This window comes from Gorilla gorilla, chromosome 5 (genome assembly GCF_029281585.2).
Source record: "Gorilla gorilla gorilla isolate KB3781 chromosome 5, NHGRI_mGorGor1-v2.1_pri, whole genome shotgun sequence".
NCBI classification, from domain to species: Eukaryota; Metazoa; Chordata; class Mammalia; order Primates; family Hominidae; genus Gorilla; species Gorilla gorilla.
The window spans coordinates 58,910,208-58,935,144 of record NC_073229.2 but is presented as its reverse complement, the minus strand read 5'-3'; the positions used below and the strand labels follow the sequence as shown (position 1 = coordinate 58,935,144).

At 39.1% G+C, this 24,937-nt stretch overlaps 1 protein-coding gene across 5 annotated transcripts in view; it reads right to left on the bottom strand.

The window, feature by feature from the left end:
* Positions 1-6,713: 6,713 nt before the first annotated feature.
* Positions 6,714-24,937, bottom strand: part of LOC101153949 (adenylate cyclase type 10-like) — a 20,317-nt gene continuing 2,093 nt past the window's right edge. Inside the window, exons 4-15 of one of the 5 annotated variants that reach the window (XM_063707588.1) lie at positions 23,614-23,886; positions 22,324-22,659; positions 19,510-19,573; positions 15,028-15,247; positions 12,813-12,984; positions 9,980-10,185; positions 9,196-9,314; positions 8,812-8,929; positions 8,202-8,400; positions 7,759-7,828; positions 7,469-7,682; positions 6,714-6,943 (exon numbers count right to left, since the gene is read on the bottom strand). In XM_063707588.1, the coding sequence (XP_063563658.1) occupies positions 15,118-15,247; positions 19,510-19,573; positions 22,324-22,659; positions 23,614-23,886 (803 nt within the window). In that variant the 3' untranslated portion in view covers positions 6,714-6,943; positions 7,469-7,682; positions 7,759-7,828; ... (4 more) ...; positions 12,813-12,984; positions 15,028-15,117. Of the gene's footprint in view, positions 6,944-7,468; positions 7,683-7,758; positions 7,829-8,201; positions 8,401-8,811; positions 8,930-9,195; positions 9,315-9,979; positions 10,186-12,812; positions 12,985-15,027; positions 15,248-19,509; positions 19,574-22,323; positions 22,660-23,613; positions 23,887-24,937 lie in introns of those variants that run through there. The other 4 variants (XM_063707586.1, XM_063707589.1, XM_063707587.1 and 1 more) reach the window with 4 other exon arrangements.

The window sequence follows — 24,937 nt, the reverse complement described above, 5'->3', positions numbered from 1 at the left end:
CTGTTAGGCAACTTAAGAAGAGTGAAATAAAAAATGACAAAGGAGAAATAACACAAAGACAATGAAAAAAATAATGAGAGTATTTTGTGCCAAAGCTGGGAGTATTGATGGAATGGGAATGATGACAAAGGGACCTGAAATAACTTTTTTGTTTGAAATGTTCTCTATCATGATTGTGCTAGTGATTACATAGGTATATATATTTGTCAAAAACCTATCACTAAAACGGGTGCATTTCCCTATATGTAAATACTATTTTGATAAGTTGGCCTAAAAAATAGTTGAAAGACTGTTGAGGAATAGTTAAAATAATTTTAGAGAGAAAAGAGCCCTTTAAAGAATGAACCAAACTCAGAAGCCATAAAAGAACTCACACATTAAAACTGATACATGGCAGAGTAAGAACCTCTGAACATTCTCTCCTCCAAAAAGCAACAAGGCGGGGCATGGTGGCTCACACCTGTAATCCCAGCACTTTGGGAGGCTGGGGCAGGTGGATCACCTGAGGTCAGGAGTTCGAGACCAGCCTGGCCAATATGGTGAAATCCCATCTCTACTAAAAATACAAAAATTAGCCAGGTGTGGTGGTACATGCCTGTAATCCCAGCTATTCAGGAGGCTGAGGCAGGAGAATTGCTTGAACCCGGGCAGTGGAGGTTGCAGTGAGCCGAGATTGTGCCACTGCACTCCAGCCTGGGTGACAGAGCAAGACTCTCTCTCAAAAAGAAAAGAAAAAAGAAAAAAGCAACAAGAAACAAGAAAACTGGCAAATATATTCAGAATCAACTTTTTCAGAACTCTGGAAATTAACCAAAGACTTGCATCAATAGAGGGAATGTTTACTTAAGAAAAATGTCTTTCCCCCTATCTATCTGATTTAAAAGAGAACTTCATAGAGTAACAATTATAAATCTAAAGTTAAAATTACCTGTTTAACACAACAGAAGGTAGTTGATGAAGAGAGGAAAAAAGACATAAGACAAATAGAAAACAAATAAAATGGCAGGCATACATCTAACTTTATAGTAATTACATTAAATGTAAATGGATGAAACATTCTAATTAAAAGGCAGAAATTGGAAGAATGGATTAAAAACACATGATCCAACTATATGCTGCCTATAGGAGAAAAACTTCAGATTAAAAAACACAAGTTGGTTGAAAGTGAAAGAATGTAAAAACATATACCATGAAAACTAGCTAAAGAGAGCTGGAATGACTATACAAATATCAGGCAAAATAGAGTTAAGACTAAAATTGTTACTAGAGACAAAAAGGACATCTTATAATGATAAGAAGGTCAATCCATCAAGAAGATACTACAATTATAAATATATATGCACCTAACTATAGGGTTTCAAAAAATGTGAGGCAAAAACTGACAGAATTAAATGAAGAAATAGAAAATTAAACCATAATAGTTGGAGACTTCAATATCTCACTTTCAAAAATGGATAGAACAAGTAGACAGAAAATCAGCAAGGAAACAGTAGACATAAACAACTCTATAAATCAACTAGACCTGACAGACATTTATAAAACACTCCACCCAACAGCAGTAGAATACATATTCCTCTCATGTGTACATGCAGAATTCTCTAGGATACACTATATATTAGACCATAAACAAGTATCCATAAATTTAAAAGGATTGAAATTAGACAAAAATATGTTCTTTTACCATAATGGAATAAAATTAGAAATTAGTAACAGAGGTAAATTTTGGAAATGCATAAATATGTAGAAATTAAACAACATACTTCTAAATGACAGCTGTGTTAAAGAAGAAATTACAAGGGAAATTAGAAACACTTTGAGATAAATAAAAATATAAACACAATATACCAAAATTTATGGGATGCAGCACAATCAGTGCTTAGAATGAAACTTATAGCTTTAATCACCTACATTAAAGAAGAAGATCTCAAAATAGCAACCTAATCTTTTACCTGAAGCAACTAGACAGAACAGCAAGCTAAAATCAAAGCAAGCAGAAGGAAGAAAGTAATAAAAATTAGAACAGAAATGAATGAAATGGAGAACAGAAAAATAATAGAGAAAAATCAACAACACCAAGAGTTGGTTCTTTGAAAAGATCAACAAAATCGATAAACCTTTTTTTAGCTAGACTAGCCAAGAAAAAAAAAAAAGACTCAAATCAGTAAAATAAAGAATGAAATTGGAGGGAGAACTACTGGCATTAAGAAATCAAAAAGGATTATAAAGGAATACTATGAGCAATTGTATATCAACAAATTAAGATAACCTAGGTGAAATGAACAAATTCCTAGAAAGACACAAATTACTGAAACGGACTCAAGAAGAAATAAAAAATTGATCTATAGCAAGTAAAGAGGTTAAATTAGTAATTAAAAAAACTCACAACGAGAAGCCCAGGCCCAGATGGCTTCATTGGTGAATGCTACCAAATATTGAAAGAATTTTAAAACCTACCCTTTACAAATTCTTCTAAAAAACAAATCAGAAGGGAATTCTTCCTAACTCATTCTATGAGGCTAGTATTACCTTAATCCAAAAAACAGACAAAGAAATCACAAGAAAACAAAAACAAAAACAAAAACACTACAGACCAACATCCTTTATCAATGGAGATGTAAAAATCTTCAACAAAATACTAGCAAATATAATATAGTAACAAATAAAAAGTATTATACACCATGACAAAGTGGGATTTGTCCCAGGAATGCAAAGTTGATTTCACATATAAAAATCAGTCAATGTGATATTATACCATATTAATAGGACAAAGGACAAAAACCACATGGTCACCTCAACAGATGCCAAAAAAGCATTTGACAAAATCTGACACCATATCATGTCAAAAATACTCAACAAACTAGGAATAGAAGGGAATTTCCTCAAGATGATAAAGGCCATCTATCAAAAGCATACAGCACACTTAAAAGGTGAAAGACTGAAATCTTTCCCCCCAAGATTGGGAACAAGACAGGAATATTCACTCTTCACCATGTTTATTCAACATTGTACTAAAGGTTCTAAGAAAGAGAAATTAGGGAGGAAAAAGAAATAAAGGGATTCCAGATTAGAAAGAAAGAAAACCATCTATTTTTAGATGACATGATCTTGTATATATAAAATCCTAAAGAATCTTAAAAAAAACTTAGATCTAGTAAGTTCAGCAAAGTTTCAGGATGCACAATCAATACACATTCTCTAACCTGTCTGAGAAAAAAAGAAAAATATATATACGCAAAAATCAGTTGTATTTCTATATATACTTGCAATGAATAATTCAAAAATGAAATTTAGAAAACAATTCCACTTATAATAGTACCAAGAAGAATATGTTATTTAGGCATAAATATAACAAAAGAAGACTAATATTTATACATTAAAATGACAAAACATTATTGAAAGACATTAAAGAAGACCTAAATGTATGGAAAAGATATCCCAGTTTCATGGATCAAAGGACTTAGTATTGTTAAGATGGCAACTCTTCCCAAATTATTCTATAGATTTGATGCAATCCCTATCAAAATTACAGTTGTCCTTTTGGCAGAAATTGATGAGCCAATCCTAAAATTCATATGTAAATGCAAGGGACCCAGAACAGCCAAAACAATTTTGCAGAAGAAGAGTAAAGTTGAAGGATTCACACTTCCTGATTGTAAAACTTACTATAAAGCTACAATAATCAAGACCGTATGGTACTGGCATAAGGATAGACATATAGACCAATAGAATAAATGGAGAGGCCAGAAATAAACCCATTCATTTAAGATCAACTGATTTTCAACAAGGGTGTCAAGACAATTAAATGAGTGAAAGAATATTTTTTTAAAAAACAAATGGTGCTAGGACAACTGGATAGCCACATGCAAAAGCGTGATTTTGTAACATGACCTCACATGATATACAAAAATTATCTCAAAATAAATCAAAGACCTACATATAAAAGCTAAAACAAAAAAGTCAAAGAAGAAAACATGAGTAAATCTTTGCGACCTCAGATTAGTTGATAGTTTCTTAGATATGACACTTAAAGCACAAGGATCCAAACTAAAAAATAGATACATTGACTTCATCAAAACCAAAAACTTTCATTTTGCAAAATGATTCTGTCATGAAAGTGGAAAGACAACTCACAGAATTGGAGAAAATATTTGCAAATCAAATCCAATAAGGGTCCAGTATGCAGAATATATTTTTAAAACTCATAAAACGCAGCAATAAAAGGCAAAAACTCCAATTAAAAAATGGGCATATAATTTGAATAGACATTCTCCAAGAAGATATACTAGTGTCCAGTAAGCTCACGAAAAGATGCTCAACATCATTAGTTACTAAGGAAATATAAATCAAAATCATAAGATACCACTTCATACCCACTAGGATAGCTATAATAAAAAAGACAAACAAAAACAAGTGTTGGCTAGGCTGTGGAAAACTGGAAGCCTCAATCATTGCTGGTGAAAACGTAAAATGGTACAGAGGCTTTGGAGAACAGTTTGACAGTTCCTCAAAAAGTTAAACACGGACTTTCTGTATGACCTGACAATTCCTGGAAACGCCAAGATAGGTATATATGCAAGAGAATTGAAAGCCTATGTTCACACGAAAACTTGTACATGAATGTTTACCATAGCATTATTTATAACAATAGTTAAAAACTGGCAACAACCTAAATGTCCACCAACTGATGAACAGATAAACAAATGTGGCATCATGTGCCACAATGTGGTACAATGGAATGTTACCTGGCCATAAAAAGTAACCCTACACCATAAATGAACCTTGAAAACATTATGCTAACTGAAAGAAAAGGCCATGTATAATAATTCCATTTATATGAAATGTCCAGAATAGGCCAATCTTTAAAGACGAAAATATATTAGTGGTTAACAAAGATTAGGGGAAGGGGAAATGGGGAGTGACTGCTAATGGGACCAGAGTTCCTTTTTGGGGTGATAAAAATGTTCTGGAATTAGATAATGGTGATGATTGTACAATCTTACAAATATACTATAAAGCACCGAATTGTATACCTTAAAAGGGTGAATTTTATCTTAATAAAAAAAGTGCCAAAAGGGAATGCCAAAAAAAAAAAAAAAAAAGGATGAAGTAGTGCAGGGTGTTATTACCCATCACCACCATTTGTGGGAAAGAAGGATGCAGTAACTATATACTATTGCTTACATGTGCATAGTATAATTTTGCTAGGGTACACAAGGAAGTGGTAACACTGATTATCTCTGGGGAGGGCAACTGGTGTCTGGAAGACAGAGATGGGAAAGAGTTTTTCACTGTTACACACTTGTTTCTCTTGAATTTTGTACCACATAAATGTAACATCTACTTTTAAATATAAAAGCTGAACCAATAATTATAGCTACTAGTCACTGAGTGCTTACTATATGCCAGGTGCTTTATAGTCATTTGATCTTCACATTGACAGTCTTTTGTCCTATTTTTAGGACAAGAGGATATTTTAACTCCATCTAGAAAGGAAAAGGAAACTTTCTAGAAAGGAAAAGGAAAACTTCCTTTCAGAAAAGGAAACTGAGGCATACAGAAGATAAATTATATGCCCAAATGAATGCAGCTAATAAGCAGCAGAGTTAGAATTTCAACCCAGTCTATCTGGTTCCAGAGTCCTTGTCTGGACTGCTACTCTATATTACCTCCCAGAAATTTAAAGGAATGAGGAAGGAGGACAGAAAGTGGGTGAGAAGAAGAAAGAAAGGAAGGAAGGGGTAAGATGGGAGGAATGCAAGGGAGAAGATGAAGGGAACAGACGGACAGGAAAAAGAAAGGTAGCAAGAGGGAGAAAAGTGGAAGGAGGAAATGTATAGATTAGATTGCATGATTTAAAGGGTAAGTACAGGCCTCCCTTCCATAAACTTCTCCCTTCCTGTCCTTAAAGTTCTGATCTTGGCCATTTGAAGAGAATAGTGAAGACTGGGTACAGGAAAGCCTAGTTCCCATGAAAGCCTGCATAGCCTAACATAATCTCTGGAATCAAATCTGACTTAGAAGCTCAGCTCTACCATTTTGTGGCTGTGTTTGTTAGGGTAAACTCTTTCTAGCCTTCCATTTCTTCATCTGTAATATGGGATAATAACAGTACTTACCTCACAGAGTTGATAAAGGATTTAAACAATGTATTTCAAGCACAAGTAAGTAAATAACAAATTGCAGCTATCATAACATTAGCAAATTCACTCTATGGACACTAGATGATTGAGTTATAAAGTGTAAGAAATCAATGGGAAGATCATACTCAGCAGAAGAAACACCATCAAACAGACAAAGGCCAAAGATGGCAACTCCAAAGAGAAGAAAAAGGAAGACAGCTAAAGTTATACATACTCTGGCAACTTCACAATTTTACCTGGGAATGCCCAAATCACATAGCACAAAGGAGAAATGGATTCCCACAGCCCTTTGTACCTCTCAAAAGACTCCTTGACTTCTTAGGAGCCCATTACCATATCTGTGCCAAAAGAGGGCAACACCAAGGCACTCACACTACCAGCCTTCCTTAAGTAATGGCAATTTCTTTATTAGGGTCATAGTTTTTCATCTGCTAATGGATCTCACCTTATAAAAGATGGAATCAGTTCATCTTAAAGCCTTCCAGGCCTCCCGTCTACTCCTGGTTGTAACTTCTGGTAAAGTTGTGCTAACGACTTTTAAGAGTTAAAAAAAATCTAAGTGGCATGTTTTAGAAAAAAATAGTCTTTTATTTTGATAAACATGTAGATAGCAGTAACTATAAAGGCTAGTATACTTAATATGTACATTATATCTTTAAAAGGAGAATCTGGGGCATTTCCTTGTGTTATATACAATAACAGAATCATGGTCCCTTCAGGTTATTTTTCTTTTGTTTCAATACATACATCTTGAGTTTCTTCTGCATCCTTGTTCTCCTTGACATCAGCCACTCTGTCAAATCCTGAAAGAAGGAACACAAACAATGTCACAAATACAAAGAATGTCCTCAGCAATTACAAAGTTAAATAGCAGCCATGGGAAAGATTTGCAGGCCTCTGAGGAAAGGAACTATATTCTTTCCTCTCCTTTTCTTGCCTAATCTTATCATTCACCTTCATAGACATTACATTGTGACTTCTAAGACCTTTTTCTCTCCTTAGTGACCATCCAGTTACTCCAAGGAAACAACCCAACTGCTTTGGCTAAAAGCAAGGAAGAACTTTCTATGCCAAAGGGTTACCAATACTGAAACAAAGAGCTGAGAGAAGCTGAAGAAATTGCTGTTTAACAATAGAAGGGATTCCTATCTGTCCAGGCAGGGCCTAGCACTAGGAAGAGGATTATACTTACCTCTGGAGCAAGGACTAACTCCTTACATCTGTGTGTCCCTTTTTATTTCAGAGGTGCAGCCTTTGACTGCTTGTGAGTAAGAATCTGAGACTGTCTTTATGTCTCTCACACAAGGGTTCCAGGAAGAAATGCTTACTCTGTATTCCTAAGTTTCTTTTCTAAGAGTTATTTTCCTGCAGAAATTCTCCTTTTATCCAAATCCTGGTCAAGTAGGTGTCAAAAGGTCTGATGCTGTTAGTCAGGGACATGAATTCTCTCTTTTCACATCTCATTACAGAGGCCTTAAGCTCAGATACCCACTGGTGATAGACAGGGCAGGTCACACATTGAGAGAAGAACTCCTTAAAGTACTGAAAGGAAAGGAAGGTCCATTAGCTCTGGGATTAGTGCTTCATTCTCCTAACATGCCACTTCATCAGAACTTACAAAGGTCCTCATTCAGCATATTCACTCATGGCTGGGGGAACAGGAAGGAGTTACTGATGGCAAAATAAGCCTGGAAAACAGAGGAATTGGAATGTGTTTTAGACTCAGAAGGGCTGTAGGGAGCTGTGTCAAATTATAGACTGAACCATAGAGTACAGGTCCACTGAGCAAGGCTAAATGTTAATATTTTAATGATACTGGGTAGCAGCTGGCAAAGGTGAAAAGTTAAGAAATCCAGTCCAGAACTAGATGCAATAATATCGGGAAGGATACATAAGGTAGGTAGAAACTTTCTAGGTGGAGAAACAAAGGATTCAAAGAGTAAAGGGGGACAGAGCCAGTAAAAGGGAAAATAAGGAAGAGATGCAGGTGGTAGAAAGAGCACCATAGGGTAGAACTAAGTGAATCAGGTGTTAGTCGAAGGACAGCTGAGAAACAGGTACCTCAAGGGTTTGGCTGCGAAGCTCTAGAGGAATATGCATGAAGATACCCTCTGGCATTTTCTGTAACATTAACATATGGCATTCTAGGAATCGGACAAAGCCATGTGCACCAAATAGCGAGGCATTGGTTCTTTTCACCAACTGGCAAGCCTTGGAGAAATAGTGCTCAAACAGGTCCCACTGTGATTCCTGGGCAAACCTGGAGGAAAAGAGTAACAGCTCTCAGCAATATCCGCTGCTTACCCACCATGACTTTCGCTTAAAATCATCACTTCTTTAAGGCTCTAAGACCTCATGGACAATCAGAATTGTGATGCTAGAAAGTGACCAAGGCTACTAACTCACATACAAGGAAACTTAAAAGGAGACCAATTATATTCAGCCTTGCTATGGGTTACTCTAGCAGTTAAATGTAACCCTAAACGTAACCCTTGACCTATAGGCCAAAACCTGTTAAAGGACAAGAGCCCTTCTAATAAGATGGGAGGGTATAGGAGGTGAATGGTCTTTAAAAGTTGGTTAGAGAGGTTCAACAGTCCTGTCTGGTGGGGAGACAGCTTAAATCACTTAAATGTCTATCCTTTTCCACAGCCCTTGAGTAAGACATTACCACATGGCCAGGGAGGAGTGGACCCCCAGCATGACATTGCTCTGAGAGGTTAGAACATGGCTGTGCTCGTAGACTTGAATGAAACGCAGACACTCACTAAAGGGCCGACACAGCAATCCTGTGGACAGAGAAGGTAACCACGCTAGTATATAATATCAGTGTAGGAACCAGGGTATAGAAGGTATGTGATACAGGGAAGGAAAAAAGACCCCAAAGGCAGACACCCCTGAATCACAACATGGTTCCCAGACTTTAAGGAGCCAGAGGTCAGGGGCAGAGGCCATGCCTGAGGGACAGGTTCATGACTGCCTGTATTCCAAACCTAGAGCCCCATCTGAGGTCTGAATCCCTCAGGAGTACAGCAGAGACCTGTGCAAGATTTACCTTTTCCATAGAGCAGCAGATCTAAACAAGCAGAGTAAAAGCAGGCCAGGCCAAGGACATCATAACTCTGAGAAATGAGCGCCCACTGACTCTCCAGTACATGGACACACAGACCAAATCTGCCGAGAGAGAGAGCCGCTGGGACCAGCTTGGGAGTGAGGAGGATGGGTAGGAAAGGAAGGGGTCTTACACCTTCAAAGCAGCCTAACATCCTTTAAATCTCTTCATAGCTCTATTTATATAGAGAATATCTAAGCCTGGGATCAGACCCATCTCTAGGCAAAGGAGGTAGGAGATTGCCTCTGAGGCAGTTTCCAGAGTCTTCAGCTGCTGCAATTCTCTATCTCCCTGCAGATTTTTTTTTGAAGAAACTTTGTCCATGAGACCCAAGTACTGAGGAATATATAGTAGCTCTGACTCTGCATTTCCACTCCTGACTCTTCCACACTTAAGATAATGTGTCTGGAGTGGCCAAGGGAAGGATATCCCAGGATGTGGAAATGGAACAGCATCTCCCTCTCCACTCCAAACTTCTCTGGAAAAATATACACACCCCTCTTAGGAAACAAATACAAATGACGGAAAATGATCTTAATACTTCTTCTTCAGAAATGCAGATCTGAAGAGAACTGAGAGAATCAGATTCTCCAGAGCTGGTTTCTGGAGGTGTCTGCATATCTCACGAGCTTGAAAACCTGAGGAGGTTCAAGAGCACCATGTGAGGTCTAGCTGTGAACATGTACTCTCTAAAAGCCCTAGACCAACCATCCCTAAGTCCCATTACCCAGCTTGATGGAGAAGTCAAGATGGCCAAGGCAGAGCTTGGTGTAGGCCAGGGCCTGCATGAGCTGAGCTGTGGCCAACAACCCCCCCGCTGGAGAACCAACATAAACTGCTTTTCTGAATGGCCATCTGCTCACAGTGCAGCCACTTGTCCTTGATGCCCACGCTCTGGGAGAACTGAGAGAGCTCCACATAGGTAGAGACAACCTGCAGGGAAACAAACACAGGGCAAAATATTCCCATTGTATATTCATGTGACATTTCCATTTTGTTCCTTTCCTATGTAAGAGCCTATTATGGTGCCTTGCTGCTCACCCAGTCTAAACTCCTGGTATCCCACCACTTGCCTCCAACCCAGCTAGAAAAACATGCTCCTTCTCACCCCTACACTTCTAATTGGATCATTCTCACTGCCTGTTCTTTAAACAAACCACTTTCTCTACATGCTCCTGCTTTTCCTCTCCAATCCATGACTTTCCCTTTCAAAACACTGATTAAACTCCCTCTTCTTTGTTTTCTAATTTAAGACCTCTGATATTTGCTCCATAGAGCTCTTCAGGGCTGCTGCCTAGATCTCTCTATATAACTATGTGCACATTTGAAATAGTTAGTGCTCTGTATAACTATGTGCACACCTGAAATAGTGCTCTCTTCTTGGAACACTGTCTTCCCTAGCTTTCCAGGATGCCATGCTCTCTTGGTTTTCCTCCTATCTCTCTGGCAACTTATTCTGTTTCTTTTGCTGGTTTCTCCTTACCACTCTGACCTTTTAACACTGGAGCTGTTAACAAAGTCCCTGGACTTTTTCTCCTTTCTATACTCATTCCCTTGGTGTTCTCACCCAGTCCTGTGGCTTTAAACATTATTTGCACACTGATGGTTCCCATAGGTCTATTTCCAGCTCAGACCTCTCCCATGAACCCCAGACTTGAGTATTCACCTGGACTCATATTCACCAGACTTGTCTCCACCTCGATGTCTAATGGGCATCTCAAATAAAACATGTCTAAAGCCTAGCTCCCAAATCTTTCCCCAAATCTGTTCCTCCTGCAGACTTCCCTATCCCAATTAAGAGCATCTCTGTCCCTCTAGAAGTTCGGGTGACAACTTTTCAGATTATCCTTGACTCTTTTCTTTCCCTCACATCCCAGAACTGATCCATGAGTGAATCCTGTTGGCTCTATTTTGACAAAAGACCACCCCCAACTTTTTTTTCCCTACCACAATAATCCAAGCCATCACCATCTCTTGCTTAGATTACTGCATTAGCCTCCTAACTGGTCTCCCTGCTTCCTCCCTTGTCCCCTTCAGGTTACTTTCAACACAGTAGACAGAATGATCTTATTAAAATATAAGTAGATACTGTCACCCCTCTTCTCAGAACCCATTAATGGCTTCCCATCTCTTTCAGAGTAAAAGCCAAAACTCCTACAGTGGCCTAAGGTCTGCACCGTTTGCCATCCCACCCCTTCCTGGTCCTTCTGACCTCATCTCTTGGTTCACTCTCCTCCTCTTCCTCCCCTCCAGTCACACTGTCCTTCAAACACAGAGTGTATGCCTTGGGCATTCACTATGCCCTCTGCCTGGATACTCTACTCCCAGACAGCCTGGCTTTCTCGCCTCTTTCAGATATTTACTCCAATGTCACCTGCTCAGCAAAGCTTTCTCTGACCACCTTGTTCAAAACTATACCCCACCCCTCACCTCACAGAACCCCATATCCCCTTGCCTCCACTTTATTTTTCTCCACTGCATTGATTATCACCTAACATACTGTATATTTTACTTATTATACTTCCCTGGAGTCAAGATCAGTGCCTGGCATATAATAGGTGTTTACCAAATAGTTCGTTGTTGAATATGTGGATAAGACAGAGAGAAAGATAAGACACTAAAATGAGGAAGACACATTTCCTTTTGTTTTTTCCTAGGTCAGCAGTTTTAAATCTTTTTTAGATAACAGGCTTCTTTGAGAATCTGATGAAAGCTATGACCCCTTTTCTTCCTCCTGCCAACCCCCAAAGGTTCTTTTGAATATACACATAAAATTCTGCATTCAGTTCAGGGAGTTCACAGATAATCTCATACCTGGAAACCTATCTATAAACTGCAAATTGAGAAACCTCGCTTGAACAGTGTTGTCTGGGTTATTGGAGAATCATGCTAAAACCAGGAACTTGGTTTCTGAGTGAGGTCCAAAGGTAAAGCAAGGACTTGCTTACCTGGGTTTCATTTGCAAACTCATCAGCTGAATTCTTCTGCATAAGAGTAGCCAGGCAGGCAAACCTGTAGCTACTGGCTGTGGCCTCCAGGTTATAGAGCTGCCAGAGTAGGGAGAGGCAATGCACCTGCTGCTGCAGGACTGCCAAATTCTTCTTACTGTTGTGAGGCACAGGGTGGTTAGCACACCCTTATTCTTTACTAAGGCCCAACGTTCCCTCCCTATAAGAGCTCCAAGTCTACTCATCATGGGGCCATCTACAGATGTTCAAATTCAGAAATAGTCCTTGGATCCCACTACTCCTAACCTCATATGCCATTTTGATTAATCCCACTTGATCGGGAAAAGTTCAGAGAGAGGTTTCAAAAAAAGATTCATTCTTTGAATCCCTATTTGCTACATGTAATTGGCTGGGGGAGTAAGGTGGAAGAGTTAGAACTGTATGTTATACACTTATCTGTTACATGCATATATATATGTATGCTGACTGTTACATGTCTTGTTATCTGTGTGTCTGTTAGATGCTTGAAGATTACTTGATAGAAAAAGAGTAGTTTTAGGTCAAAAGGCAAAGCTCAGGCTAGTTAACTACAGTTTTAGGAAGGCTTCTCACTTCTCACTAGGGTCGTTTGGAGGTTGGCTCAGGGTACAGGAATGCCAATATTTTCCAGGAATGTCTGGAAAAGGACACCAAACCAGGTCCAAGGGAAATTCCTTTTCAGCAGTTGAAGGGCTTTCCTAGCCAATTTTTTGGCTAAAGTGATATGTCCCATGTTGAAACAGACCTGGAGATGGGAGAAGAAGAATTAATGTAAATATAAGGTTTTGGATATAACACACTGGCTCTTTCATTTTGAGATGTGTAGTTGGGGTTACTGAGGTGCTAGAGTGAGCTGAGCTAGAGCATAGCCTGGTTAGCAGTCACCCTAACAAGCACCAGTATGGCCATAAGTGAGTAAAGGGTTTAGAAAATAGGATTATGGAGAAAGTATCCTCCTTTCTCATCTCCCACATATTTGTCAGTGGGCAGTAGAGGAAGGCTGTGATTTAAAATGTGATGCTGCTAGACTGAGAAGGGATCGTCATTTGAGTGGAGACTCAGATGCTCTCACATGACATAGAAAGCATCTATAATATCACCAAATCCTTTATCTCTCTTCCTAAACAGGTTGAATCATAGTAGATGTGGGGTGGGAGCTGGGGAACTACCTTGAAGTTATCCTGTATCTTCACATTCTAAGGCTGAATCCCTCAAGAAAGTGATAAAGTCTACGTGATTCTAGAACAAAGAACAATCTTGGGAGGACTGTACAATAACTTTCTCTTATAAAGGGAAAGAATAATTATTTAACTTTGCTCTGAAGACCTCTTGGTTGAAGCATAAATAATGCAACAATGTGACAACTCTAATATTCCCTTTGGCCTTCAAGACATTATGTACATTAAGTTTACTCTCCTAACCCAATTATCTTAAGGTTTACATTAAAATTAGTTTACATATACTCCAATGAGCAAATTAGTTTATATCTACTTCAATGAATATGAATGGACAATTTACAAAAAATACAAATGACCAATAAACTTAGAAGAATGATGTACCTTATTAATTAAGAGAAACACATTAAAACAATATAACTTTGTCTAGGAATTAGCAAGGTTAGAAAAGACTGGTAGTATCTGATCTTAGTAAGGATATGAGGAAATGGAAAAAACTTGAATTGATATAATATTTTTGGCTGGCAATTTGGTAGTGTATTTGTGAATTTTAAAATTGTGTCTTAGCATTGCCACCTTTGGAAATTTCTCTTACAGAAACACTCTCACAAGGGGAGAAAGAGATACTTAAGAAGAATATTCACTGTAGCAATGTTTATAATAATCCCCAAATTAGAGATAACCTAAATGCCCCTGAAGAAGGGAAGAGCTAAGCTATGATCTAGCCAGTGGAGTACTTGGCAGTTGTAACTATGTGGTGGATCAGTATGCATACCAAAATGTAAATATGTTCCGTCTGTACTATTAAGAATAAAAGCAAGCTGCAGGAGCAAGAAAATGTAGAATATGAGCCTATAAAAAAATGGAAAACAATGATATGGCTGTTTGTATACAGTTGGTGGAACATGCATACAATTACTAATTATGGTGGTGGGTGTAGGATTAGTGGGAGCTCTTTCACTTTCTACCTATTACATATTTCTATATTTTAAATGTATATAAACCTTTTATCACATTATCACATTTATAATCATACACAAAAAACAATGAAAAGATTTTAAAAGAAATAATAGGGTAACCCTCAAGGAGAAATAGCTGGCACTTCAAGGTCACTCCCTGCCCTCACCTCTGACAGAAGACGGCAGAAAGTGGCCTCCTCAAACTGACAGATCTTCACCTTCTGTTTTTTCAAAAATGAAAATGCTGAGGGTTGGCCCAGAAGACTGCTTGCCTTCCTCAAATAAAAGAAGGCCTCCAAACAGGGCAAGGGATAAAGAAACCAGATTAGGATTAGGATGATGCTGGGGTGAGATTAGGGCAAAGGCTGGAGTAAGGTTATGATGAGGGTCAAGATCAGAATTTGAAACAGATTTGGATTTCAAGCTAGAAACGGGAGCTGGACTGCTTGTGCAAGAGTCAGGGGCAGTGCTGGCACAGGTTGGTGCTATTCCATTACCACATTCCCACTGCATGTTTTTTCCTAAATCCTTTCTAGCTCTTCTCTCTCTCCTACTTTCTTCCACTTTTCACTCATGGTTATGATTGTAAGAGATCTCAATCAAATTCTCAAAGTAAAAGGCTCAGCTGAAGGGCAGATTACAGAGCCTGCTCACCATATAATTATCTGACAGGTCCAAGCAGGCAGCTGCAGCCTCCAGCAGGTAATAAAATGCACAGGTGGTTTCTCCAACGACCAAGCAATGCTAGGTGAGGGGTGAGAGCACTAACTTCAGGATATCCTTACAGTGACAAGGCTTTGTGGTCAACAGGTCTTTCTCGGGGATGGTCTGAGCCAGCTTCCTCTTCACTTGATCTAGGAACTCTTCCTCTGTTCTTTGTGGAAAGAAAATGAAAAACTGAGAGTGGCCACCTTTATTGGGGCGTTACTGGGTCTCAAAGTCACTTTTTCCAGGAAGCCTTCCTGTATCATTCATTAATTATTTGTCTATCCTTCTCCTCCATTGCTCCATAAAATTTTAAAAGTCAGGGACTACAGCTGTAACTGCAAAGCTCTATTAGGAATTTTTAAAAGCCGAAAGCCAATCTAAATACCTCAGTCTAAATGGGGAAATACCACACTTGAATAGTTAAATAACAACTAAATATTAAATAAAACATAAAAATGATACAAAGCAATAATAATACATTTTTTCTGTTAGCATTTTTGAATTTTCTAATACCACATTTTAATATTATTTTATATATCATCATCTAATCCTACAACAACCCTGTCATTCAGGCAGGCAAAAATTACCTCTTTTAGGTCATTGAGGCTCAGAGAGATTACATATAGCTTTGTAGCTACTGAGAAGCCAAACCAAAACTAGAGCCTATCTTTCTGACTACTGATCTAGTGTACTTTTCACAGGCACGCTGAGCTCAAAAGTCAGATCTCTCTGAGTTATAATGATCTAAAACAGTGGAGACTGAGGAGGGCCTTGAAGGATGGTCAACATATTAATAGGTAGAGAGATGTGGAGGTCACTCAGCATTTAACAAGGGAGAATTGTGTGAGCAAAGACACACAGGTTAGTGTGGGAGTGGTTCATGTGGAATAGATTTTTGTTTGAAAACAGTAAGAAATCAAGTTAGATAAGTGGGATGGAAAACTGTATATAGAGTGGCTGGTGAACTCCAGGTAGGGACATTGAACACTGATAAGCATTAGAGACCCAGGAGGTACATGGTTAGGAAATGTATGTTCATTTTAATATCATCTGGGCTAAAATAATTAAGAAGACAAATTTATAGCTGGAAATAAATATGCTACATATAAAATGCACTTAAAAGCTATTAAAATGCTGGGTGTGATGGCTCACGCCTATAATCCCAGCACTTTGGGAGGCTGCAGCTGGTGGATCACCTGAGGTCAGGAGTTTGAGGTCAGCCTGGCCAACACGGTGAAACTTCATGTATATGAAAAATACAAAAATTAGCCAGGCGTGGTGGCATATGCCTGTCATTCTAGCTACTTGGGAGGCTGAGGCAGGAGAATTGCTTGAACCTGGGAGGTGGAGGTTGTAGTGAGCCGAGATGGTGCCACTGCACTCCAGCCCGGGTGACAGAGGGAGACTCCATCTCAAAAAAAAAGGTATTTAAAAAAAGTTTTTCTCAACCATTATCCTTGATGAACATTGATGCAAAAATCCTCAATAAAATACTGGCAAACCGAATCCAGCAGCACATCAAAAAGCTTATCCACCATGATCAAGTGGGCTTCATCCCTGGGATGCAAGGCTGGTTCAATATATGCAAATCAATAAATGTAATCCAGCATATAAACAGAACCAAAGACAAAAACCACAAGATTATCTCAATAGATGCAGAAAAGGCCTTTGACAAAATTCAACAACCCTTCATGCTAAAAACTCTCAGTAAATTAGGTATTGATGGGACGTATCTCAAAATAATAAGAGCTATCTATGACAAACCCACAGCCAATATCATACTGAATGGGCAAAAACTGGAAGCACCCCCTTTGAAAACTGGCACAAGACAGGGATGCCCTCTCTCACCACTCCTATTCAACATAGTGTTGGAAGTTCTGGCCAGGGCAATTAGGCAGGAGAAGGAAATAAAGGGTATTCAATTAGGAAAAGAGGAAGTCAAATTGTCCCTGTTTGCAGATGACATGATTGTATATCTAGAAAACCCCATTGTCTCAGCCCAAAATCTCCTTAAGCTGATAAGCAACTTCAGCAAAGTCTCAGGATACAAAATCAATGTACAAAAATCACAAGCATTCTTATACACCAATAACAGACAAACAGAGAGCCAAATCATGAGTGAACTCCCATTCACAATTGCTTCAAAGAGAATAAAATACCTAGGAATCCAACTTACAAGGGACGTGAAGGACCTCTTCAAGGAGAACTACAAACCACTGCTCAATGAAATAAAAGAGGATACAAACAAATGGAAGAACAGTCCATGCTCATGGGTAGGAAGAATCAATGTCGTGAAAATGGCCATACTGCCCAAGGTAATTTACAGATTCAATGCCATCCCCATCAAGCTACCAATGACCTTCTTCACAGAATTGGAAAAAACTACTTTAAAGTTCATATGGCACCAAAAAAGAGCCCGCATTGCCAAGTCAATCCTAAGCCAAAAGAACAAAGCTGGAGGCATCACACTACCTGACTTCAAACTATACCACAAGGCTACAGTAACCAAAACAGCAAGGTACTGGTACCAAAACAGAGATATAGATCAATGGAACAGAACAGAGCCCTCAGAAATAATGCCGCATATCTACAACTATCTGATCTTTGACAAACCTGAGAAAAACAAGCAATGGGGAAAGGATTCCCTATTTAATAAATGGTGCTGGGAAAACTGGCTAGCCATATGTAGAAAGCTGAAACTGGATCCCTTCCTTATACCTTATACAAAAATTAATTCAAGATGGATTAAAGACTTAAACGTTAGACCTAAAACCATAAAAACCCTAGAAGAAAACCTAGGCATTACCATTCAGGACATAGGCATGGGCAAGGACTTCATATCTAAAACACCAAAAGCAATGGCAACAAAAGCCAAAACTGACAAATGGGATCTAATTAAACTAAAGAGCTTCTGCACAGCAAAAGAAACTACCATCAGAGTGAACAGGCAACCTACAAAATGGGAGAAAATTTTTGCAACCTACTTATCTGACAAAGGGCTAATATCCAGAATCTACAATGAACTCAAACAAATTTACAAGAAAAAAAGCAAACAACCCCATCAAAAAGTGGGAGAAGGACATGAACAGACACTTCTCAAAAGAAGACATTTATGCAGCCAAAAAACACATGAAAAAATGCTCACCATCACTGGCTATCAGAGAAATGCAAATCAAAACCACAATGAGACACCATCTCACACCAGTTAGAATGGCAATCATTAAAAAGTCAGGAAACAACAGGTGCTGGAGAGGATGTGGAGAAATAGGAACATTTTACACTGTTGGTGGGACTGTAAACTAGTTCAACCATTGTGGAAGTCAGTGTGGCGATTCCTCAGGGATCTAGAACTAGAAATACCATTTGACCCAGCCATCCCATTACTGGGTATATACCCAAAGGACTATAAATCATGCTGCTATAAAGACACATGCACATGTATGTTTATTGTGGCACTATTCACAATAGCAAAGACTTGGAACTAACCCAAATGTCCAGCAATGATAGACTGGATTAAGAAAATGTGGCACATATACACCATGGAATACTATGCAGCCATAAAAAATGATGAGTTCATGTCCTTTGTAGGGACATGGATGAAATTGGAAATCATCATTCTCAGTAAACTATTGCAAGAACAAAAAACCAAACACTGCATATTCTCACTTATAGGTGGGAATTGAACAATGAGAACACATGGACACAGGAAGGGGAACATCACACTCTGGGGACTGTTGTGGGGTGGGGGAGGGGGGAGGGGGGAGGGATAGCTTTAGGAGATATACCTAATGCTAAATGACGAGTTAATGGGTGCAGCACACCAGCATGGCACATGTATACATATGTAACTAACCTGCACATCGTGCACATGTACCCTAAAACTTAAAGTATAATAATAATAAAATAAAATAAAATAAAATAAAAAGAAATAATTTCCCGCTGGGTGTGGTGGCTCACGCCTGTAATCCCAGCACTTTGGGAGGCTGAGGTGGGCCGATCATGAGGTCAGGAGATCGAGACCATCCTAGCTAACACGGCGAAACCCCATCTCTACTAAAAATACAAAAATTAGCAAAGTGTAGTGGCACATGCCTGTAATCCCAGCTACTCGGGAGGCTGAGGCAGGGGAATCACTTGAATCCGGGAGGCGGAGGTTGCATTGAGCCAAGATCATGCCATTGCACTCCAGCCTGGGCAACAGAGAGAGACTCCAACTCAAAAAAAAAAAAAAGAAAAAGAAAGAAAGAAAAAGAAATAATTTCCCTATAGAGAATCAAAAATTGCCTTTCCAAATCTTCTCTGTTAACCTTAATACTGAGTACAAGAGTCACCACTCCTCATCTGCAAGTGACATAAGTGGCTCAGTTTAATGGTCATCTTTCTGTCACTTTTGGTCCCTCCATGTTCACCCTCAGCATCTCTGTCTACCTGCAGCATTCACTTGAGAAGGCCTCCTGAGTTCTGGATGGTTTTGTCTGGAACTGAAAACTATCTGTAGGGAGAAAAAAATATGATTAATTCTCCATGTTTGGATGAACTGAGGACATTTTAAATTCCTGACTACCTTTCTTCTGCAGTTTACAACACAAAATTAGGATGGTAGTTTGTAAATTCCTTCACAACTACTTGTGATTCAAATAATAACTCTCTTCATTCCCAAACCTTTAAACTAGTTCTGATTTTGAAGGAGGTGCTCAGTAGTTTCAAAATGAAGGAAAAATAAAGAATGTGTCTATCCTGGTTTGCTGGCTATCACTAATAGTGGAAATTCTTGAATACATATGGATCAAGTTCATGACCAGATCGGAGTGAAGTGTAAAGGCTAAAACCAAGTGAAGAAAATTGTGACAGTATAAGATACCACAGTTCCCTAGTCAGTGACCAAGAGAGCTTTCCAGCTTTACCTAGCAGGCTTTTAAATAGCCTTTATCCTAAAGATTTGACTCTTCTTCTAAAGCTGCCTTCTAATAGATCACAACAGCAAATATTAGGAATGATGTTCAGATGTTACCCATTGGAACTCACAGCATGGATGGTGGGATTGATAAGGAGTCTAAGAGGACTGTTTTAGGGAGGATTTGGGTTAAGTAAAAGGACTGGCTTGCTGATGATAATAATGTTAAATCACAGCTAAGATAACTGAGGATATTGGCAGCTCTACTGCAGTACATTACTCGAAGAGGCACCATCATATCATAGCCTCTGTAATAGTACCCTCTGGAGTCAGGCAGTGCCTGGTCTGCAATGGCAATGCACAAAGGCCTTGGGTCTGGGAAGCCTCCTTAGGGTTCTGCTGGGCTGAGAAGGTCTTGAGCCTTTTTACTATAGATGGACCAGGCTGTCTAATCCAAAGCTAAATAAATAAATAAATAAATAAATAAATAAACAAACAAACAAACAAACAAACAAAACTGACCTCTTTTTAATTTTTTTTTAAATTTTTTTGAGACAGAGTCTTGCTCTGTCACCCAGGATGGAGTGCAGAGGCGTGATCTTGGCTTACTGTAAACTCTGCCTCCCAGGTTCACACCATTCTCCTGCCTCAGCCTCCCGAGTAGTTGGGACTACAGGTGCCTGCCACCACGCTTGGCTAATTTTTTGTATTTTTAGTAGTGATGAGGTTTCACCGTGTTAGCCAGAATGGTCTCGATTTCCTGACCTTGTTATCTGCCCGCCTTGGCCTCCAAAAGTGCTGGGATTACAGGCGTGAACCACCGTACCTGGCCAAAACTGACCTCTTAAAAGCAAAAAAGTCACACAGGAAATATGAACAATAGCACAATTTCTTCACAATACCAGACTTTCGAAAGCACAACAGGTGCAAATGCACATAGAGCTCATCAACCAATGACTAATTGCTCCAAGTCATTGGTCCACCTTCATAGTCATGATGTTATAGCTAGAACAGGAATTGTATCATACACCAAATCCCTCATTTTAGCCTTTTTGCCAACAACTATCTATCATTTTCCACATACCATCACCCCACTCCCAATACCAAACCAACTCCTCTTTTATCAAAGTAGGGAAAGAGGATTTGGTTGGGTCTTGATAGCTATCTTCAAGTACGGAAGAGAGTATAACTATGAAAAATGGGGGAAACTACAATGAGGCAGCTTACATCCTGATGAAAGAAGAAACTTTCTGACAGCTGGAGACAATGAGCTGTTCTGTAAGGTAAGCTAACTGAAAAGGCTAAACAAAGATGAATGAACTCATCTGGGATGCAGTTTAACAGGATATGGTGAATATCTATTAACTAATAAAACCTTCTTCAGGTAGCTAACTCCTGCTTATCCCTCAAGATGCAATTCTGACATGATCTACTTCAAAGGAGAATCTTCACTGACATATTTCCCTGGCTGAGTTAATGGCCCCTTCTCATTTTCATTGCTTTTACCATGCCATACTAGAATTCTCTATCTATATGTCTATAGTAACCCCCAAAACAGATAGCTTCAGGAGTGCAAAGACCAAGGCTTATTCACACCATATTCCTTAGTATAGAATCTGATACACATAAGGACTCAATGTGTGTGTACTGAGCTGAAAAATAATAGTAATAATCAAAACAATAGCTAAAGGGTATTGAGCAATCACCACATGTCTGGCACTGTTCAGAGCACACTATATATTTTAACTAATTTAATCCCCACAATGACCCAGTAAAGTTGATATTATTATTATTAATTAATTTATTTATTTATTTTGAGACAGAGTCTCACTCTGTCACCTAGGCTGGAGTGCAGTGGCGCAGTCTCGGCTCACTGCAACCTCTGGCTCCCAGGCTCAAGCGATTCTCCTGCCTCAGACCCCCAAGTATCTGGGTTTACAGGCGCCTGCCACCATGCCCGGCTAATTTTTGTATTTGTAGAGAGGGGGTTTCACCATGTTGGCCAGGCTGGTCTTGATCTCCTGACCTCAAGTGATCCACCCGCCTCAGCCTCTCAAAATGCTGGGATTACAGGTGTAAGCCACTGCACCCAGCCCATGAAGTTGGTATTATTATGTCCCCAATTGATTGAGGTTAAGTAACTTGCCCAAGATTGCCAGTCAAAACAAATATGAACTCTAAGGTAGTTTTTAACTCTGAGATTACATTTTTTTTAATCTCTAGTACTTCAGGAATAAATAAGTGGTTCTTTCTACCTACTTTTCTCCTTTAATCTGATTTCAACTTTTTGATGAAGAACTCCAAGTACACGAATACCCATATATCCTCTTTCTGCCTCCTGGGTTTACCTTGGGGAGAAGGCAGCTGCAATTTTTCTGTGATCACTTGTGTTAGCACTGAGCCAGTATCTCTGTAAGTACAGAATCGAGAGGTCCCCTTGGAATTCTTAGTAGAACAAACTGCAAAATGATGAAAGGGGACAAAGTCTCCTCCATGGCAGCTCCCACAGCGGCAGGCCAAAACTTGGAGAAAGCAGGCACATTCGAGGTGCAGAGATATCTGTTGTTCCTTGGGCCAGAGCTCCCAAGCAGCTGCCCGTAGCAGAGGCACTCCAAATTCCAACACCTCAGTTTGTGGTAGGGATAATTCTTCTTGTAGCCTGAGAAGAGAGGCTGACCCACCATCTGAAATTTAGGAAAATCTAAGTGAGATTTTCCTTTATAATCCTTTGTGCTTCAATATGGCAAACTTCCAAGCACATGGCTGCTAGTGTGTAAGAAAATTCTATTTACAACCCTAGGCTAACATTACTGCCTCCTTTGTATAAAAAATTTCGCACCATTCTAAGAGTGATACTGACCATATCTTGTATAAAGTACAACAGAGAAGAAATGATCAGTGGTACAAAAAAATCCTGTACTTCTATACCACTGATTTCTTAATTGTTTCTCCTAAATTTGAGGTTTTACTTCAAATTATTACAAATGTCAAATCATAGGAAATTCTCTGTTCAAATATAGGGCCCAAACATATTTCAAAGTCAAAGGGAAAGTATTTGTGAATTATATGTGCTTTGGGTAGTCCATGCTACCATCTTATTCTTTCATGTGGATAATTCGAGATTGCAAGCTATTTATATCTTGCTTTGTTCATGTCTGTTTCAATGCCACATGTGTTTGTCTTCCTTGTGAGTTTCTAAAATTGGGGATGGTTTATCCTTTTATCTCATTCTTTGCACCTAGAAGCCAATAAAAGATTATGTCAATATTTTCAGAACCAAAAATCAAAACACAAATACTAACACCTGGGTTAAAAAGGAGCTAGAATTCCTGAAATGAAGACAAGTCTGAAAATACAGGATATTTTTTCACTATCCATGGCTCTTTTATGGTTTAAATGATAATTTTCTCTCTGTTTCTTAGCCATAGGCTTTGAGAGAGAGACCCTCAAACTGGGTGTGGTGGTATGCACCCACTGAGCCCAGTAGTTACAGCCTGGGCAACATAACAAAACTCCATCTTTAAACAAACGAATGAGAGAACCCCTTGATATATGATATTGATGGTCTTTCTGAACACAGATAACCCCACAGGGACTCTTTGTTCAGACCTGAGAAAAAGGGAACAGCCCTTCCTTACCTAACTTTGTCTTCTTCTCTTTGGTTCCATCAATGATGTTGATAGAGGAAGGCATTAATATGGGCTCAGCAGGAAGCTCTTGGCTCTTGTCAGACCAGCAGAGCACATGTATATCCACAAGAGCTCTCAAGACCTGAAGTAGCTTATTTTTATCCCAGCCAGGCAGGAGGTGCTGCAGCAAATCTATATGGAAGGAGTGACCAATGATTGCAGCACACTTGACCAGCAACTGTTCCTCTGGGCTCAGTTGATCCAGTTGGCTTACTGCTATTTCTGCCAAAATCAATCAATCAGTCAATTGGCAGTGAACAAGATTTCTACAAATCTAGAATATATCATGTTGAAAATCTGTACAGTTTTTTTTTAAATAAAGATGAAAACTTTTCATCTACCCCTGTCTACTGCTCCCACCTCAATCCTCCCTTCCCCACTTAGCCAAACTTCTTTGCTTATGCTAAGAACAACCTCTGCTTGGGAAACTGAATTTGGACTGGGAAAACTGAATGAACTGGTGGCAAGCCACAGATTTGGGCTTCCTTGGGTATAATAATTCTTGTAAAAGGTCATGCCTCTTGCAGAGCCTGAAAGCGATGCCTGTTCGGGCCATTATAAGAGATATGGCCTTTAGTTGGTCCATGAGGCCTCTAAGCACCCATGAGTCATGGTTTCATTCCCCACAGCTGAGCTATTACTTGAGGTTCCAGAGAATAGCCCCTGGAGTGCTATGTAAACTCCTGTGAAAACTCTCACTGAAGAAAAGTACCTGCTGCTGTCCTGTTAGCATCCTGTATTTCCTTCTGAGTAAGAAAAGCCATTGCTAAGTATGGTCTATCATAGTTCTATCAGTGTAAACTGTCTAGTTGAACCTAAAACCTTCAGAGTAAAGAGCTTATAATATAATAGCTAACAGTCATGGAATATTTATTATGTGCCATAATTTATTTAATTTAATCCTCAACTAGCCCCATGAGGTAGGGACTATTATTATCCTCATTTGACTGATGAGTGAGAAGTTGACTAACTTATTCAAAGTTCCATAGTTGGTTAGTGCAGGAGCCCATGGTGCCCAGGGTTTTCTGACTCTAGAGCCCTAGCCCTTAACTACCATGGTGTCCTGAACTGCTGTTTCATGTGTGTGTCTTATTTTCTCAACAAGACCATACTTTACTTGAAGGTATGCTGTTCATTACAATATTCCTCAAGAGGGCTTAGTATTAGTACCTTGCCCATCAAACACTTGAATAAAATATTAAAATAAGAAAAATTCATTTCTAAGAAGAACATCCCCTCTCCAACTATGCCTACCCAATTCTGATAGTTTCAT